The 20,478-nt window shown below is 47.7% G+C and overlaps 1 protein-coding gene across 1 annotated transcript in view; it reads left to right on the forward strand.

Moving 5' to 3' along the window:
- CLSTN2 (calsyntenin 2) overlaps positions 1–20,478 on the forward strand; it is a 593,278-nt gene that overhangs the window by 492,585 nt on the left and 80,215 nt on the right. The window contains exons 6-7 of the mRNA XM_012664412.1: positions 8,653–8,838; positions 18,902–19,150. Coding sequence (XP_012519866.1) covers positions 8,653–8,838; positions 18,902–19,150 — 435 coding nt within the window. The remainder of the gene's footprint in view (positions 1–8,652; positions 8,839–18,901; positions 19,151–20,478) is intronic.

Below are 20,478 nucleotides of genomic sequence, written 5' to 3' on the forward strand. Positions count from 1 at the left end.
AAAAAAAAAAAAAAAAATTGTGATCTAGTATCTTTTGTAACAACCTGGATGGAACTGGAGACCATCCTTAGTGAAGTATCGCAAGAATGGAAAAACAAACATCACGTGTACTCAATACTAAATTGGAACTAATTGATCAACACTTATGAAAGTAAAACTCAAGGGAAATCAAGAAGGTGGGAGGGGGAGGAGGGGATGGGTAAAATCACACCTAATGGGTACAATGCACACTAACTGGGTGAAGGGCATACTTATAACTTTGACTCAAACTCTATAAAAGCAAATTATGTAATCAAAATGCATGTACCTAGTAAAAGTCTGAAAAAAGAAAACCACTAAATTAAAAATAGACAAATTTCATCCAGCCATGTGTTGTGTTGTACATGGTTAAATAAAAAGCATGTTAATAATTGAAAATTTGTAACTGTTAAATAAAATTATGTACAATGTCAGACATTCCACATGTCAGAAAAAAAATAGCCCACATTTCTTGACTACTTATTGCATGTCAGACACTCTGCTAAGCATTTTACACATATCATCTTACTTAATCTTTGCAATATCTCCATGAGATGTAGTTGTGACTTTTCCCCACTTTGCAGATAAAAAAACTGAGGCACACAGAGGTTAAGTGACTCGCCCAAGGTGCAGTAGCTGGTAAGCAGAGGAGGCAGTGTCAGTACCCCTGCCTCTAACTCCTCATGCCTAACCTTGTACTCTACTGTCTAAGTGTCACGTGTCCTTGTTACCAAAAGCTTGGCACTTGATCATGAGGCCGAATCAGAAGAAAGAGGATGAGTGGTTTGCGGAGGAGGAAAGAGAATTTTTATTACTTTGCCAGCAAAGGGGAAAAATGGTAGACCTTCTTATCTCAAAATGCAAATTTCCTGAACATAAGCAGAAATATTAATACAGAGCTTTTAAAGGGAGGGCCCCTCAGTTCTAGGCTATTGTGGTTAACTATTCTAATTGTCCCATCTCTGCCAAAGACAAAGCTTGTGAACTCCACCAACCACCCACCCGGGGGGCTGGTGCCCCTAGAATAAGAATAAAAGGCCTTCTCCCTCCTCTTCCCAACCCCTGGCCTAAGGCAGGGATATAGGTTTCATTTCTCAAACAGAGTGGGGGAAATGTCAAAGAAATAGAAAATATTTTTGCTGGTTTTTCTCAGGCCATTCCCTGTTATGGCCTTATCCAAAGTCAGGCTTGGATACTGAGGAACTCATCCCTAGGGAGAGAGAAAGCCAATGTCAGAAGTCAGCGTTGTCACACCTTTTCACAGAGGCCTTGGAGGAGTCTTTGTTACCCACACTCTAAAGAACACACTCCCTGGCGCTGCACTCAAGGACCGTGTAATCTGGCCCCAGAGCTCCTTTCTGGCCTCACCTGACACCAGGCCCCGTGAGGCTCTCCCCCAGACTCACATATGTCTGTACTTTCTGAGTCCTGCCAGCTGCTGGGGTGTACCCTGGGGAAGGGGTGGGCAGGGGCTATTAGCATCATTTGCCATCTGAATGGCACCATTCGAGCTTGGAGCTGTGCACACACCTGGCCCAGGTGAATATATCCTGGCATTCTCTACTGCCCTCTGGCATCCCCTTCACTCCAAAGTGCTGTATCAACCGGTCTTTTATTCTCTGTATTCTGATGCTTTTCATCCGGGGCCTAGATGATCCGAGAGCGACTGCCCCTCTCAGGGTCAGCCCATTCTCAGAGGCGGTAAACAACTCTTCACATGCAAACCAACCAATCCAGAGCCCATACCCCCAAACCAAATCCTTTATGGGGCTCTCACACTCTGGGCTCCCATCCACCACCTAATCACCCTGGAGTCAGGTGTCTGACAACTGGGGACAGCCCCCTTGTCCCAGAGCCTGCTGAAATGATTCAAACTAGCCGGCCCCAAACCCGCTTGCCCTGCCTCACCTGCTTCTTCCCAGGGAAGCCTCAGTAAAGCCTTTTGCCCAGTCTCCCCTCCCTCGACCTCCTGGGTGACACCACGCTCCTCCCCCTGGGATCTGTGAGTATATCAAACCATCCTTTCAATGGCAATTGCATCCTCACCCATCGGCTCTGCCACACTTACACAACAATAAAGCCTATAGTAAAACAGACACCCAGGCCACTCCCTCCATAGAGCCTCCTGGGAGCCCCTCCTCAGCAAGAACTGCCCCTTCCTCTGTGCTCCCCTGCAGTCTGCTTTCTGTTCCTGTCAGCCTTAACGCTGGCTACGTGGCTGCCACTGCCCTGACGGTAAACTCCTCTGAGTGATGGGCGATAACTCACACTTCTGTGCCCTCCATGTGCCTAGGGCTCTGCCTGGCACATGGCTTCCGGAGTAAGGAAAAGAATGATAATAGTAGTCGTGACAATAGCTCTGTTCTTGGTGCTTTGCGTATCTTTTCTCCAATTCCTAAAGCAATTCCACAAGGTAGATCTGTGTTATCCTCATTCTACAAGAAGAGGAAAATGAGACTCAGAGAAGTTCAGTGATTTACACAAAACCACACAGCCAAGAAACAGCAAAGCCAGAGTTCAAACCTGAGTCTGTCCAGCCACAGAATTAACACTCTTAAATTTAACTAAGTTGAATTGACCTGAAAGGGACATAATTCCCCTTTGTGTGACCCTGTCGGAAGCGACACCTGCATGCATTGATCAAGGGGCATCTGTCAGGAGTATCCTGCTGTTCTGCAAATGAACACGCCAGGCCTACCCAGCTGCTGGGAGGCCATTCCAAAGCACAGTCTGAACTTCACGCCCTCACTAGACACCTGCGTACGGCTTCTCACGGGCTCTGAGATGAAATCCAAACCTCTTCCCCGGCATCCGTCACCTGACCTCCATGTCTACTTCCTAACCCACCCCAGTTCAGATGCTCCAGACGCCCAGTGGCAATAACACATTCACCACCAGCAAAGGTATCTCTTTAGCTTCTCCAGTAGGAGGGGAAGACCCCTGGTGCTGAATCAAAGCCGCCCGTTCCTTAGAGAAAATCTTGCATGTTGGCAGATGGTTAATGCCTGCAGAGCCTCGTTAGAATGCTGGCTGCCCTAACAACCCTTGTTCAGGGGACCCCTTTCCCATCCCTCCCACTTTCCAGCATCCCTATATACAACCACTCACCTCGTACAAATCCAGCAATTTCCTAGAAATCCTGGTACTTCTTCACCCACTGAAAGCTGAGGCCCCTGCACACACGCATTTAAGGCAAGAAGAGCGTCTTTGCCGGCTGCACCTTCCCCTTATAGTCCTGCATCGTATCTGAGCACAGAATCGGAACAGTGAACTGAATGTCTCAGATTACAAGAACCCCCAAAGCCTGTGCTTTCTGGAAGTCTCAGATTAGTTTTTTCCACCTCTAGGCATCTAATATGCAAGTTCCAAGTGATTAATAGTCTCCTGATAAGAAAACACATGTTCCCCAAATTTAGTGGGAGTCATAATAAAATCATCATGTTTCTAAATCCTTAAATCCACAAAGAAGGAGTTTAAATCCCGATAGCTTTTTCAGAAATACTTACAGGGTAATTTAGGCCTGATTATTAAAACAGCAGGCAGTCTGCTTCCTTTCTCTCCACTCGAGAAAAAAATTGAGCCACAATTCATAAAGTAGTCTCTAGGCCCTTTGTAAACTAAAAAGATTTTGTTTCCAAGCAGGACAGCTCAGTGAAGTTGGGCAAGCTTATAAATCAAGGGTGGGAACGTTCCCACAATGAGGCTGCGTGGGAAAGTCTCTGCGTCGGGCCCTTTGCCTGCAGGATCTCCTGCTCAGGACAAGCCCAGGAGGAGGTATAATTATCTCAAATACATGCAGATGAGGCAACGGAGGCTGTAAGGTGACAACAGCTTTGCAGGGTTCACGTGACTTACATTTGGGAGCCTTCAGTGTCGAAGTAAACCTCCCGCTCCCGCAAACTGCCCGCGTGGTCGGCAGTGCTAAGACGGAGCACACTCCTGATCCTTTGTCAGCATTGGGATTATCGCTTTTTTTTTTAAGTGTCAGTGTAAATTCAATGTTCAAAAATGCATATGTTATAATTACAGTTGTTCTCTGTTCTGGAAAATCCTCAGAATAGAGGAAGAGCTTTCATAAAAGAGCTGTGTGGCCTCGGGCAAGTCATACTACCTCTCAGCCATGACTTCGTCATTAGCACGATTAAGATGATAACAACCCCTCGCTGGGTCCCTGGGAGAATTAAACAAAAGGATAAATATAAAAGTCCTTGGCACCTTGTAAGTGCCTGATCACTGTTATTTTCTGCAATAAGTGTTATTGAATAAATGACAATTTAACAATAATATACCTATTGAACATATCCTTTGTGTTTGGTGCTGAAATGACTCTACATTTAATCCCTCCAAAATTCTGGGTGGTAAACGTAAACTTTACAGAAGAGGGAACTGAGGACTGGGGAGGGGAAGTGATCTGCCCAAAGTTACACAGTAAGTGGTAAGGCTGGGATTTAAACTCAGGAAGGCCAAATTTAAAATTCTTGCTTTTAACCACCATGCTATCCTACGCTCCAGGAAAGGATGATGAATAGACATTTCATGTGGCAAAGGCTGAACTTGATGACTTGCCTTTTGCTTTCCTAATCCCCACCCCTAACTCCTTGGAAGATGGACATATTTGTGTGAGCTTGTCACTGCTCACTCTCTCAAGGACACTGTACTTAGAAAGCTTCATCAATTTCTATTGCTATATGGTTGCAATTTTACCTGCTCCTTATAAACCCTTGAAAACAAGCCTCATGAGGTTACCAAAGCAACTGGCAATTGAGATGTTCCTGATGCCCTTTTGTACCCGATTTCTCCCCAGCAGCCGGAGAGGGCCCTGCCCTTCCAGCCAGGGGTGGGCGAGAGGAGGAAAACTCCACTAGGACTGTGCCTCCCCTGGCTTTTCCCTTCATGATGTATTGGCTTGTTTATTCGCACTCCTTCTACAAAAGAATTGAGGTGGAACTTCTCATCGTAGATAACCACCAAAATGTCTAGATGCAAGAGAGATGCCTGCAGCCACCCACAGAATAAAGGGAATTAACACCAAGGGTGTCTTGGGTTTCTCCAGGGAAGAAGCTTAAGAAGCTTCATGAGACCGTGAGCAGAGGAGGCATTGTGGGGAGCTCTCACACACTGCAGGAGTTGGGGGATCTCCAGACTGGTGCTGCGGGGCTCACACCAAGGCCCTCGTCACAAAACCATTTCTTTCCATTTTTAATTTACATTTATAAAGAAAGGGAGAGTCTTTGTTGAGAGTTCTTATGAAGAAAAATAAAAATATATAAAAATAAATTTAATAAAAAGAAAGAGTTCAGGGAGAGATGAGAGAGGTGAAAAAAAAGAAAACTGGCCGCCTCCATTGTGTCATTTCTTGTTATTGGAAAGTAGATTCCTCCATCATCAGTTTTAGACCAATTGCCTTGCCAAGGACAAAGAGAACCAAACGTGTTATGTGCTGCTGCTGGTGGGATAAATGGTTCTGCTGGATGGCAGGGTGGGTCAGATGGGATCAGTGCCAGAGAAGCTGCAACCAGGCAGCTCAAGAAGAGCTGCCACAGTGGCAGTCAAGGTTAGGTGTCTGGGGCTCCCCACATCCACCTGGGAAATGTTTCCTGTGCTCTGATCTAGGTGTGGAGGTTTTAAACACAAACATCACTTTTTCCATGGCTGAGTAGTACCCCATGGTGTACATATACCACATTTTATTAATCCACTCACGAACTGATGGGCACTCGGGTTGATTCCACATCTTTGCAATTGTGAGTTGTGCCGCTATAAACATTCAAGTGCAAGTGTCTTTTACAAACACCACATATACTCACTATTAAATTGGAACTAACCAATCAGCACTCATGTGCACAGTTGGAAGTAAAACTCAACGGAAGTCATGCAGGTGGGAGCAGGGAGGAGATGGTTGAAATCATACCTAACGGGTACAATGTACACTATCTGGGTGATGGGCACACCTGTAACTTTGACTCAAGCAGTACAAAAGCAATCCATGTAGCCAAAACATTTGTACCCCTGTAATATTCTGAAATAAAACAAAAAAAAAACACACAAACATCACGATCCCTGCTTTTAAGGAGTTCACAGTTACTAAGGGAGGCAGGCGTACAAATGAATGATTTCAATAAGATATCACAGGGGATTCATTCACAGTCTCTACCACTATCTAGTGTTCATCTGCTCAGTGCCAGGCACCGTGCAGTGTGATGGGGACTCAGAGTGGCCTTGAAGCATGGAATTGAATGCAGCAGTCGAATGTTGTGGATAGTGTGGGAGTACAAAGGGGGGCATCTAACCAGACTGGAGAAATCCTGAAAGACTGCACAAGGGAGGTAGCAAGAGGCAAGGTGATAGAAAGGGAACTCCATGTAGAAGAATCAGCATGATCAAATGCACAGTGGCATCAAACATTTTGTACCTAGGACACTACATAGCCGGCCATGTGTAGATGGCTTCTTACAGTACTGTGACTTTCAGAAACACCTGACAAAACGCCCTCCTTTGTCCCAGTGGTTTGTCCTTAGGATTGAACTTGGGGCCTCTGGAACATGGGCTGCAGCAGCTCCATGATCTCATCCTCCGGGGGTTCTGGGCCAGCCCACACAGGTCCTGCCTGCTATGAGCAAAAACATGTAATTGTGTATACTGTTCTTCATGCATTGTCACTCTCATCCAAATATCCTCCCACTGTAAGTTCACTGGAGTTGGACCTCACAACCATTATGTGCAGCCTCTGCTCATGCCATGCTCAGAGAAAACCCTGTACGTGGCAGCTGGTTACTGTGGGGGCTCAGAGCTAAACTCAGAGTGCACAGTTGTCTGGAACATGGCAGGGTTGCGGTGCAGGGCCCATAGCCCCTTCCTCACTGGGGAAGTGCATTGATCAGGGCCACCGCTGCATGCCATGTACACATTGTCACACTTCATCCTTACTCCAACACTGTAAGGTCATTGTGATGGTCCCCATTTACCGATGAGGTGCCAGAGGCTTAGACACCTTCCATAGTAACCTGCCCAAGGACGATCTGACCTCACAGAGTCAAGCCAGGCTCTTTGCTGCATGTGCTCCAAATGTGCTTCCCTGAGGCTTCCGCCAGCGCATATGTCCTCGGCACTCAGCCCTCAGAGGCAAATGCTCGATCTGAAGGCCTCTCCATCACCAGCTTCACCTTTCGTAGAACTGTCACGCCTCTCTGATGACACAGCGCGAGCTTATTCATCATCTACCTCTCTCCCGCGGCTCCTGACACGTTCACTGCCGTGTCTGTGGTACTCCCGGTGGAGCCCGGCACGTGGAGACAAACCCTCAGCAAATGGTTGCTCAGTGAACAAGCTGTCTGGCTGCCCTAAGCCCAGCCTTTTCCGTGGTACTGGTACCACCATGGTGGTGCCGGTGGCCCACCAGGAGCTGGTGAGGAGCCTTCTGGTGGCTGCAGCCTAACACCAAGTCCCACACGTGAGGACCTTCTGAGCGTCTCATGGGGGAGGGCAGGCGATTCCACAGCGTTTCATTTCTACTTCGGGAAAAGGACAGCATCTAATAACATTCTGTGACAAACATGTGAGATCTGTAAACGAATAGTATCCATAACTCACACTGGTGACTCAGATTCATGCTTCTACTTGCAAGTCTGGCCGAGGACGGCTGCACGGCCCTCTCAGACACGTGTCCTCACAGAGCGTGGGTGCCCGCTGTGGCCAGCAAGTGCGGGTTATCAGTCACCAGAGCTTGCCTTGAATGAGCTCTGACTTCTGGTCACACTGTTGTTGTGTCGATCAGTTCCTGTGTGCGCTCACTCACACTGGTTGTGTTTGTGATTGCTCTGTTCTCACGTAGTGCTGTATTAATTGTGGTTTCATTCCTCTCCAACACTTTATCATCTCCAAGTTATTTTTCCAGTAAAGAGCAGTGACATGACCATCAGCCCTATGTCAGTGGGTCACAGTTCTGAGTGTTTGAGAATCCCCGCACCCCTCCTTGTAACCTCATGTAACCCTCGAGCAATTGCGCTGTCTCTTGTTTTGTAACAAGACAGTTTCTAAAAATCAGCATATGAGGCAAGATGGAGACGTGGGGTGAGAGGCACAACACTCAAAAACATCATCAGTGGGCACCAAAAGGGCAGAGGGAGGCAACATGAACACAGTGCTACACAATACTAAATCAATGTGGCACTTTGCCTTGAAGAGGCTTTGCTTGTGGAAGTGGATATAAGAAGGGTTGCCGCAGGCACGTTACTGCGAAGCGCGGAAGGTCATCTCTGACAGGCATGGGAAGCTGTAACTACAGATGTGGATGGTCATGGCTCATGGCACAAGGTGAACTGAGTAGCTGGCAGGTGTCTGAGGTGTGTGTGTGTGTGTGTGTGTGTGTGTGTGTGTATGTGTGCGTACGTATGCATGTTTTTATGTTCCTATATGGCTCAGTTTGGCTGGATGCAATTTTCTGTATTTGCCTAGTATCTCTCAGGGAGGAGATCTTGCATAAACAAACATAAACTTCCCATTATTCTCAAACTGTTCGCTAATGCATTTGTTGGGACAAATAATCTGTTGGACCAAATTCACATTTTCAAAACACGTGTCCTAGCAGAACTGACTGAACCTGCTTTACTTTTAATCATCTCCTTGTTTATTCAGACTGGGCCAAAAGGATCGAGTATCAGCCCGGCTCGGGGAGCATGCCCTTGTTCCCCAGCATCCACCTGGAGACGTGCGATGGCGCCGTGTCCTCCCTCCAGATCACCGCGGAGCTGCAGACCAACTACATTGGGAAGGGCTGTGACCGGGAGACCTACTCTGAGAAATCCCTTCAGAAGTTATGTGGTAGGTTTTTCCCTGTAGGAATTTCTTAAATTAATTGCTTTTAAATGATATATACAAATAAAACACACCTTATTATACTAGGAAAGAATCAGCCTTCCCCACCTACATTGGTGTATGTAACTCCTGGATGGATTTTAAGTTTAATCATGGAGGAATGGTTGGAAGGTTCAGCTTTTGGCATTAGACATCCCTGGTTCAGACTCCTGACCAGTTGAATGGCTTTGGGCAAGTGATGTGGCAGTGATTCTGTCCTTCATTGGAAAAATGGGGATGAAATGGCACAATGAGTTTAAGAGCAGCTGGGACAGAGCCCTGCTGGTTCATAGAAAGCCACCTGACCAGGGCCAATAGGCAGAGTGATGTCTGTCCCTGGGGAAGAGGCTGGTCTCCTCCCCACGAGGCCAGCTACATAATTTGCAGGGCCCAGTACAAATAAAAACGTGGGGCCCTTGTTCAAAATGTGGGGTGCTTGTTCAAAGATTATCAAGAGTTTTAATACAGCAACAGCAAGGCATTAAACCAAGTGCCACAGCTAAGCATGGGGCCCTGTGCCACTGCTCAGGGCCTGGCCCCCCCAGCAGAGGAGAGACTGGGCAGGACTAGAGGTGGGCAAACGAAGATATTTATGTGTGAGGGAGAGAGGGCTTGTCATCAGCGGGCTGTGCAATGGTGTCACAGGAGAGGAGGCAGGCCAGGAGTGGGAAGCAAGGCTGATGGAGGGGTGCTATGAAAGGTGGGTACAGGGGGACTGAGCTTTACTGAGACCTGCTGCGTGGCCCCTGCCAGACTCTACATGAATTACTTTATTCACTTCTCCCATCTTCACTGTGAGGAAGGTGTTACTCATCCAATTTCAGAGATGGAAAGTTTGAAGCCCAGACAGTGAGAATGACTTGTTCAAGGTCACCCAGATAGACAGTGACAGAGCCAGGATTGGAAGTAGGTTTGTCTGAGTGATGGGCTCTTTCGCTCAGCATCCACAGAGGTTAGCCAGGCCTCTGGGGCTGGAATGCACATCTCTCCAGCGAGCCTGTGGAATGAGAGGATGAGCATCCAATAAGGTGGGAACGGTCCTGTGTGCTTGGTAAACCAGACTGCTGACGTGTTGATGGGCCTCCTTCATCCCCACCCTGCGTATAATTCGTTTCTTTCTTGTTCTCGCCAAGAACATTCAGGATCTCACATTTAGCTCTCCAGCCATGCTGTGGGGAGCTTAGGAAAGGGAGGTGCCTGAATTTACAGTCTAGTCTGCCATGTCCCGGGGGACGCCTCCACTTTTATCTTTGGGGCAGTTCTCCTCCCTCAACATTCACACACATGGACACAAACACGTATACACATGCAGACACACACACACCTCTCCACACACACTGCTCTTGCCCAAAGAACTAAGTGAAAATTTTTGGAACTGAAGGTGAAATAAACCCTGCTTGGGTATCACCATGTTCCTTTAATCTCATCACCTGGCTGGCAGGGAAGGCCTGTGAGAACACAGACCTCTCTGAAATGATGCAGTAGAATGGGAAAAACACCACAACTTCAATATTCCAAACAGCTCTTGCAAGAATGGATATAAGGGACTTGCAATATTCACAAAACTGCTTCCAGTCCTCTCTTCCACTGTGCATGCAGAGAAGCCATCTAAGATGACATCTTACTTTGAATGAATATCCCATTTTGCTCCCCCTCACCTGAATTATAAGTCAACTCGACCCCACGCCTCTGTGAGTTAGAGTCATTTCCTAAACTCCTCCAGGTTAGAAGGAGATGATGGAATCAGCTTGCTAAAGATCAGATGGGCCCAAGGGCACGCGCTTGTGATTTGATTTTGAATGTTGCAGGGGAGGGATGGGGAGCTATGAAGTGTGAGAAGGATTTTCTGAGGGAAGAGACCTTAGAGCAAAATTGCATTGGTGTGTTAACACAGTTCATTCCATCTGGGCTGCCAACCTCGCCTTGCAGAAGGGCAGGTTAACTCAGCCAGGAAGGCAGTTTCCCCTCACCATGCGGCCTTATCTGGTGCTGGGAGCCACCCTTTGAAGAGAAGTCTGTGTTTCTCTCTGGTGGCCTGTCCCATAGCACCGCCCACCACACTCATGGGAACCCTGTCCCAGTAACGCCAACGGCCAGGGTCAGGGTCAGTCCTGCCTCCATGTTAGATGTCTGACTCTTGAACTGCACTGGGGCGGGGGTTGGGGGAGCTTAGGAGAAAAGAGAAAAAGCAAAGGAGTGAGACCCAAATGCAAATCTGGGGCTGGGGTCTGCTTCCACATCTGGGCCCCAGGCTCTCTCCAAAGTCCAAGGGAAATGCAGGTTAGATGGCTTCTAGAACAGAAGCTGGGTTGTAATCCCTGACTCTTGTTGGGCACCTTTGGTTCAGGAAACAAGTTTCTGTGTGTTTTCATAGATGCTGGAAAAGCTGCTAGCCAGGCTTGCTCACAAGGGAGCTGCCAAGACACCTTAAGGCTCAGTATTCATGCATTTTTCATCCTACAAATCTTTATTGACTTTGGATGGAAGCAGGGAGACCAATTAGGAAATTATTGCCATAGTCTAAGCAAGACATAATGAGTTCAGAACCAGAGGAGAGGCAGTAGGGATGAATTTAAGACAGATTTAGGAGGCAAAATCATCAAGATTCAATGATTGATTAGCTGTCAGGCATGAGAAAGAGTCTGAGAAGGCTCTAGCGTGAGCATTGAACCGACGAGGGTGCCGCCAGCCAGAACTAGGGATCCAGGGGTGAGAGCAGATTTGGGGGACAGTGATGACAGATACCTGTAAAACATGCAGGTGTGGGTGCCAAATTCCAGCCTTCTTCTCAGCCCTCCTGAGGATCTGCCTCCACCCTGCCAATCCATCACCTCAGCCCATTTTGTCCTGATGTTCTGCCTCTGCTTGGTCGGGGCTCCCCCTTTGGTCCCCCTGCCTGGATCTTTCTCATCCCTAGGCCCTCACTCAGGATGCTCTCTGTCCCCTTGCTCGTTCCAACCCCTTCGCCTCGGTCAGTACTCACCTGCCCTCTGTGCACACCAGGAGTCAGTGTGTGTACCTCCACGGGGGTTTGGGCTCTGGAGTTTCCTCTGCGATTCTGTAGCTGTGCAGTGACCTGGCCAGGGATGTCTTCCCGGGAGATCACTGTGGAAACCTGGTCATTGCCCACCTGCTTCCTCCTCGTGCAATGTAGGCTCCATGAGGAGCAGTGAGAGAATCTGTTTAAGGGAAGTCAGACAATAGTTGGTGTCAAGCCCGCTGTCAGGAAGTACCTGAGCAGATGCAGCAGCACTTGAAATGGCCTCTTTGGGCCTAGAAAAGCGCTGGATGTGAGCCATATTGCTAACTGAGATGTGTATCCGGAGATACTTGCTTGGACAAAAACAGTGGAGACCCCTGAACCTGTGTCCCCTTCAGCTTGTAGGGCCAGACGTAGCCGAAGATCCCCCCTCCACTGCCTTGCTTTTCATGAGGCCAGGCTTCTTGGAGAAACTGGGCCAACTGTTTTTCAGGTCCCCTGAATTCAGAAATTTAGATGAAGGACTGTGAGTCCCAGTACCAGGCTTTTCAGAGCTGAGCATCACAGAACTGCCTGGAGTATGAAATGCACCATGAAGCCTTCAGTGAGACTTCTTGGACAAAGTAAATTTGACATAAACAACAGCCCAAGAAAAGGCCTGCTCTGATGACTCTATGTCACTACATGTTATAGAAAATAGAAAAGTCTGTGATGCATGTGCCCTTCATAGCAGCGAAACCAGGGGCTGTTCCTTGTCAGGATTGCGGGGCTCCTGGCAGCTGGCCGGAACCTCCTGCACGTGACACCTGGGCCAGCTGTTGTGTATGTGAAGTAAAGAATTCTGAGGACATGTCCTGTTGAAGGAAAGGCCACAGAGTGAGAGCGTGCTGTGAAAGTCAAGTGGTTCATCTGCCAGAGCAGTGCAGATGATCAGACCTTAAGTTGTTCTCAGGATTTATAATACTTGTGAATCCAGTAGATTTTCATAGAGGACTTTGCCATTTATTTATTCATTCATGTGTGCATGTATTTGTTAATTCAAAAAATATTTATTGAATGTTCAAATGCTGTCCTAACTCTTGAAATAATATAGCACTTAATAAGACCATTAGGGGCCAGGCGTGGTGGCTCATGCCTTCCTAGTATTCTGGAAGGCTGAGGCAGGAGGATCGCTTGAGCTCAGGAGTCTAAGACCAGCTTGGGCAAGAATGAGATCCCATCTCTATTAAAAAATAGAAAAATTAGCCAGGTGTCATGGTGTACACCTATAGTCCCAGCTACTCAGGAGGCTGAGGCAGGAAGATCACTTAAGCTCAGGAGTTTGAGGTTGCAATGACCTATGACTATGCTACTGCACTCTACCCAGGGTAACAGAGCAAGACTCTGTCAAAAATAAAATAAGATAAAATAAAACAAAAAATAAAAATAAGACCATTTAGTTCTTGTATTCTATTGCACAGTAGAGCCACTATAGTTAACAATAATGTATTATGTATTTCAAAATAGCTGGAAGAGAGAATTTTGAATCTCGTCACCTCAAAGAAATGATGTTTGAGGTGACAGATCTGCTAATTACCCTGATTTGCTTATAATGTATGCATGTATCTAAACATCATGTTGTACCCCACAAATATGTACAATTTTATTATGCGTCAATTAAAATTTTTCTAAAAATTAAAAAAAAAAACAATTCAGTCTCCTGGGGAAGACAGACATGTTAAAAAAGTTACAGTGTAATTTTTTAGGAGGTATAAAAGTCCATGGTTTTCTACTACACCTTGCAGCTTAACAGAACTTATTCTCACTAAAAGTCACCATCAGAGGCTTTTATACCGTCAGAATAGCCCAACTACGGAAAGCCATCATGGCTTTCTCCAAGACATCTCTAAAGAGCTGGAGTTTCCAGAGGTGACAGCATCAACCCCCTAGTCATAGCCAGTGCTTCCATTCTCAGAGAGCCGAAGTGGGCCTCCTATGGACACTAGGTGAACACCTGTTGGGAATCAGGTTAAATCACTAATCATACATAGCAAAGGGCTGTGCACACTGACTCATGGATGATGGCAGTGAGCAGTAGGCTTTTCTGTGCATATGCTTATTTCTTGGAGGTCATTTAAGTAGCTACCATACAACATGCCCTCCTGTGTGGGGGAGGAGGTTTTTGCCTGCAGTCGCCTTGCCTGAGCTGGCCAGCAACTAGGTATTCATGGCCCCGCCCCAGGAGCCTGGCCTGCCATCCCTCATCCAAAACCCAGCTTGCTTCACTAGAAATCCAAGTTTCTGATTCCAAGGCCTTGGAGGAACCCCTCTTGTCTGGGATCCTAGAGGTGGAATGATAGTCCGATTGTAGGATCAACAGAGGATGAGCTCCTGAAAGGACATCAGAAAGTTCTCCAGGCCTATGCTTAAGGTATGCAGATGGAGAAATGGGAATTGTAACTGCTGATGTCATCACTGGTATGGATTATCAGTCAGGATAGGACAGGTTATGCTGCCGTAACAAATGACTGCAAACTCTGATAGGGGGCTAAAATAACGAAGGTTTATGTATCATTGCTACCACATCCTTGGATCAGCTGTGGCTTTGTGCCATGTTACCTCTCTGCCAGTTTTCAGGCTAATGGAACAGCCTTGGTCTAGAATCCTGTGATTCTGTGGCAGATGAAAAAGAAATGGTGAACCATAGACTGGCTCTTAAGGCTTCTGCTCTGATAGAACACATGTCAGTTGCACCCATATTTCACTGGTCAGACCAAGTCACTTGGCCGAGCTGGCATCATAGGTCAGAGCAGTGTGTCGTGAATAGAATACGTTCTGCCACCACGCAGTCCTGGCAGTCCTCATGGCACTTGTGTTGGCCTCGCTGTACTCCCCTGAGATTCTGAGTCACAGAATTGCTTCTTCTAGCAAATAAAAGACTTTCACTGAGTCCCTAAAGGTAGCGCCATTTCTGTCTGATTCATTGCTGCATTCTTATGACAGTGCCTGGCGTAACTTAGACATTACGTAAACATTTGCTGACAGTATGCAGCCAATATTGCTGATGGTAAGAACATTCTACAGAGCCAGGCCCTTGTCCTTGATTACACTGTTCTTCTCCCTGAGACCCTCACACTCGTTCCTGCCCCTGCCCATGCCTTGGGGAGGACCCTGAGAAAGGTGTGACCTAAGGGCTCATGTCAATCACCCTTGCCACAGGACACTTGAAGGGCTAAGCACCCTCTGGCCTCATCGAGGCCGTCCAGGGCAGAATGCAAACCCATCATTTAAGAGGTCCAGACAGTGGCCAACGTCCCAGACCCCATTTGGGCTCCCGCACTACAGTGTGCCCTGAAATCTGCCTCATTCATCCCACTCTGACCCTTATCTGCTGGCTCAGAGTGCCTTCCCCACCTGGCGGGGCCCAGGGAACCCCACCTCTGGGTCCAAGCCCCGAGCACTCAAGCTGCAACTGCTGTGCATCAGCCCCATGTGGATCGTCAGCAGCCTGGTGGCCCCACGAGGATTGCACAGGAGCATCTTGAATACACCCCGATGTGCAGATGGTGCTGCTCCATCTCTGCAAGTGATGCGTCCTGTTTACCCACTGCTTTCCCCAGGGATCCCTGGGGAGAAGAGAGACAGAAAAACCTTAAAGGAAGTAAATCTCTCTCGGTTTGTTTAAGGGTACCAAGAAATGAAATACAATCTGTTAAGCTTGTGGAAGTCTGCACCATCTGGTTAAATGCAGCTTGATGCTTTCTGGCAGGCAACATCTGCGGGTTAGGGAGGGTGGCTTGCTGCTCCCCCTCAGCAGGGAAGACAAAGGAGCTCCACGGTGATGGCTTTGCCAGGGCACATGTCATCCTCAGCATGCCCCTCTGTGGAAGCAGCAGCCTGAGTAGGGAGGTGGGGTCCCATGGGACTAGGCAGTGCTTGGCAGGTCAGCGCGTGGGTCTCCTGGACACTACTACACTACTGTGTGGTAGAAAAAACTACTCTGAGGCTGGGTCTGCCCCTGGCTAGCTGCACGACTGCATGATCTTGGTCCAGTCATTTCCCTCCCTGGCCTCAGTTCCGTGTCTGCGAAATGAGCAGGAGGTTACAAGATCTGCCTCCAGGTCCACTGCGGCGGTGCAGCGGGAAGCGTGGGCTTTGGAGCTGGGACGTCCTGACGATGGGTCCACTCACCTGCCAGCTGTGATCCCAGGCTCTCCCAGCCTCGGGTTTCTCATCTGTAAGCCAGAATCGTGAGAGTATTCACCACACACATGAGTAACTGAGAAAGAGCGGGCAAGGCACTGAATTCAGGCCTGGCACCCAGTCAGTGCCCATAAACAGTTCATAGGAAAATAAGGTAGGTTTGTAACTATAAAACATAAAGTTCTATACATATCCCGTATACCTGTAGAATAATCCTGACCAGGGCTGGGTTACTTTGTAACCAATTTTGCCTCCCAACCTTCCCCTGATGCCTTCTCCCATCACCCCATGCACTCGACTCTGCTCTATACCTGTCTCTCTCCCTCTGTCCAAACTTGTTTGGGGGGAAATTCACAATCAGTTCTTCGCTAGTTGAAGGTGTGAATTTTACAGGAACTGCAAGTCCTTAGCCAGAAGAAGGACCCTCCAGGGGTGGAGTGTCAAGCCCTGCCAAACCCCGCCCATTCTCCCTATGCGGAGGCCTGGCTGCTATGGACGGCGGCAGAGGTGGCCTCGGCAGCTCCACCTCTGCCCTGGGCCCTGCTGGATTGTGTTGGCGCCATGGGCTTGAGCTGGAAGTCAGGAGCCCAGAGCGCTCAGCCTGCGTCTCTCTGGCCACGCTAGATTTCAGGAACCAAAACACTGTGCGTGTCACCCAGTCACCGGCTGTCTTCACACTGGCAAAATCTGGTGTCAGACCCCACTTACTTAATGGATCAGAGAAGCTGTGACCCTGTTGTCTCCTAGGGATTGTCTCCTAGGAAAATTAACTTTTCCCAAAAAACCATGTATCTCCCACTGGATGGCCTTACAAATATCTATGGAGGGTGGTACCAAAGGAAGGCAAAAGCTTGGGTGGTCATGAAACATTGGTGTGAAGTAGTTTATCAGGTAAGGAACACAGATAGCAACCAAGGAGCTAGGAGCGCGGGATGAGAGCAGTAAGTGTGATGGAGAGGGGTCAGGCGTGGGCGAGGGGCTGGATGGGCAGGCTCACCCAGGCACTGGGTGCACAGCCAGGAGCATCTCATGGGAGCACTGGGTGGGAGGAAACACCATTGTAAACATTAATTTAGTGCCTACTGTGTGTCAGGCACAGTACCAGGCAAAATCCCTAGGCAATACCCATGGAAATAATACTATCAACTCTGTCCACACTTCCCCTTGATATGTACAAGCTACGGCATGAGCTCAAATTGAGAGAACTGAATCTCCACCCTCTCAGACACCACAGTTCCAGAGGCCTCTCCCAGGGTGAACCTCTCATGATTTTAAGCAGAGCATCTGGGCTACAACGATTCATATTTTTCTCATGGCATAACCTTTAATTCCAAGCCAATGGGCACAGACCTGATGATCTATTCCAAAGCTAGAGGAAAAACTGGCTGAGTTGAACATTTCCAAAGAATTATATTGGTTTCCAATAAGGTACATTTCTGAGGGAATTAAAGGGTCACTTTAATTGTAGCAGAGTTTTGGTAGTGGCTGACTTTGGAAGAGAAACCCTGGGTGAGATGAGGCTCTGATATACAGAGGTCAAAAACCCAATAACCATGGACACATGGCAGGTAATACACACAAACACTGTCCATTAAACCCATCAGAGTTTATGACTGACTGGTCAGTGCCATGCCAGGAGAGAGCCCCCATGCACCCGGCTCCCAGCACAAGGCACACCTTAGAATCCCTGACTCCTGTTACTTGAAAATAACAGGAAGCTCCCCGCCCACCTTCTTCCTCGAAAACCTGAGTCCTGCTCGTGTGTGGGACAGAAGGATGAGAGAACTCTGCATCTGAGCCCTAGGGAGAGTCAGTGGAGGCCCAGGGATCCTTCTAGCAGGGCAGTCCAATCTTCTCTGCCAGGCCAGCGGCTCCCTCTCACCTTAGTCCTCCACTAAGCTCTAGGGGTGCTTCTCCTAAAACACAAACCTGCCCACAGCACTCCCATTGCTTCAAGTTAAGTCCTCGTGCCTTAGCCTGGAATAATAGTAGTGGCAGAAATAATAATAATAATGATGCTGACAATGTTATCGTTAACACCAAGTGAATCTTCATCGCTCCACGAGCGTGCTGCCACAAGCTCCAGCGCATTACCTCATTCGGTCCTCACCACTCACTGGGAAGAGGACATACAGAGTCAGAAAGGTTGTAACTGACTCACAGTCACACAGCTGGCAAATCATGCTGCCAGGTGTCAAATTCAAGTTTTGCTGACTTCAGAGCCCATGTTCTCAAATACTACACCATTTGGCCTCAATGAATGGTTGTAAAAAAGTGTGATGAGTACGAAGTGATGAGTACACACACTACTTCTTATGGAATCAGGATCTAGATCTTTCCCCAATCACATCCCTGATCACATTATGCCAACTTATCAGCTCTGAGCTCCTCCAGGTCAGGGACTGTGTCTGATTCACTGTCATATGGCCAGCCCCTAGCAGGGGTCTTGGCACATGGTCTGTGCTCAATAGATGGCAGACAGGTTAATGGACGGATGGGTGCATGAATGAAACCATCCGTCCAAATCAAAGCCTGGCCTTCCCTAGTAACCCTCCTTGCTAATAAAAGCCCCCAGGGCTCTCCCAACTCTGTAAGCTTCTCCAACACTTTTTTGTTGCACCCTGTCTTTCCACATGCAATACTTTTTTATGAGTTATTGATGCCTCCCCAAGCAGACCATAAGCAGCTCAGGGGCTAGGATGGCATTTGGCACTTCTTTTCCCAAGTCACTTAGCTCAGGGCTAGGCATAGACCTGTCTGAACAAGTATCCTGAGTAGTTCATCCAGACCCAGGAAGAGAAAGCTGAAGGTGAGGAAAACCTCCCTGTGAGGAATGACCCGTTGTGCTTTCTGTCCCCACCCCTGCAGGAGCCTCCTCTGGTATCATTGACCTCTTGCCATCCCCCAGTGCTGCCACCAACTGGACTGCAGGACTGCTTGTGGACAGCAGTGAGATGATCTTCAAGTTTGATGGCAGGCAGGGTGCCAAGATCCCCGATGGGATTGTGCCCAAGAACCTAACGGACCAGTTCACTATCACCATGTGGATGAAACACGGCCCCAGCCCGGGCGTGAGAGCTGAGAAGGAAACCATCCTCTGCAACTCAGACAAAACAGGTGAGTCCGTAGCCCAGCCCCCCCCAACCCCCTCCAAGTGGCTACCCATTGTGTCCCACATGGTTGGACATGGACAAAAGAAGGAGCCTGAGAGGGGCCCTCGGAATATATTCTGGTCTCTGGTTTTCTGGCTGCTGATTTGCCAGGCTTGGTATTGAGCAGGGGTAAGAACGGGGAGAAAGCAGAGATACAGACACAAAGAATCTAAAAGCTGGAATTAGTGGTTTTCAAACAGGGTTCCTCAGAACCCCAGCATTCCCAGAAGTGCCTTGGGGCAGCTATAGGCGAGATGGGGCTTGGGAAGGAAGCTTCATCCATATTTCAAGCAAAGAGGCTCTGCCTTTACCCGTATTACATATAGTAAGATTTCCAAAGGCTTTCTTTTGAATAAGGTCCTGCTAATAAAATCATTGCCATATGTAATAATGATAGCTAACATTTGTTAGACATTTTCAGCATGCTGAGACTGGCAAGGCAGTTCCCAGCTTGATGGATAAAAGTGCTCCACCACTTATGAGCTATGTGACCTTGGGAAAGTTGCCTAACCTCTCTGTGCCCTCACTTTCCCTGTCTATAAAATGAGCATTATTGTATTATCTACCTCATAGAGCTTTTATGAGGATTAAATGACTATATACATGAAGTGCTTTGAACAGTGCACACAGGAATTGTGATCTCTGTTAGCTATTACTAAACAGTTTCTCATATCTCTATAAATACTTCTACAAAAGCATTATTGTGTTTCCCACTTTAAGGATAAGGAAACATCCGTGAGAGGTTAAGTAACTTGTCACAAGTAGTTACACAGCTAGTAAGTATCGTAACTGAAATGTCAGCTTGGATCCAGCTAGATCCAAATCTTTTGTCACTAGACCCACATGCACGTGCGTTCCCCGGGCACGCATGCACACACACGCACACACACAAATATCCTGAGATCTTATGCAAATTTGACAGCACAGTCTTTAATTATAATTCCACAATTTCCCATTCCAAACACTTCTTTTGTTAAAATACTCCAAATAAATAACAACCACAGAGACGTGCCAGTAAAAAGACGATGAAGAATGGCTGACGTGCTGTCAGACAGCCAAAGTTCATGTCTCAGCTGACCACTTCTTAAGGTGTGACCTTGAGGAGTTGCTGACTCCGCTCTCTGAGCCTCAGTTTCCCCATATGTAAAAGGGGGGAAATAAACATGAAATAAAGGATAAATCATTTAGCAGCACCAGACATATAATCAGTGCTCCATTCATTTACCTGATGTTGTTATTATCATGACTTCTGGTTTTATCCTCATTATGCTGCTACAACAACCCCCCACATTC

This window comes from Propithecus coquereli, unplaced genomic scaffold, assembly GCF_000956105.1.
Source record: "Propithecus coquereli isolate 6110/MARCELLA unplaced genomic scaffold, Pcoq_1.0 Scaffold12, whole genome shotgun sequence".
Taxonomy (NCBI): domain Eukaryota; kingdom Metazoa; phylum Chordata; class Mammalia; order Primates; family Indriidae; genus Propithecus; species Propithecus coquereli.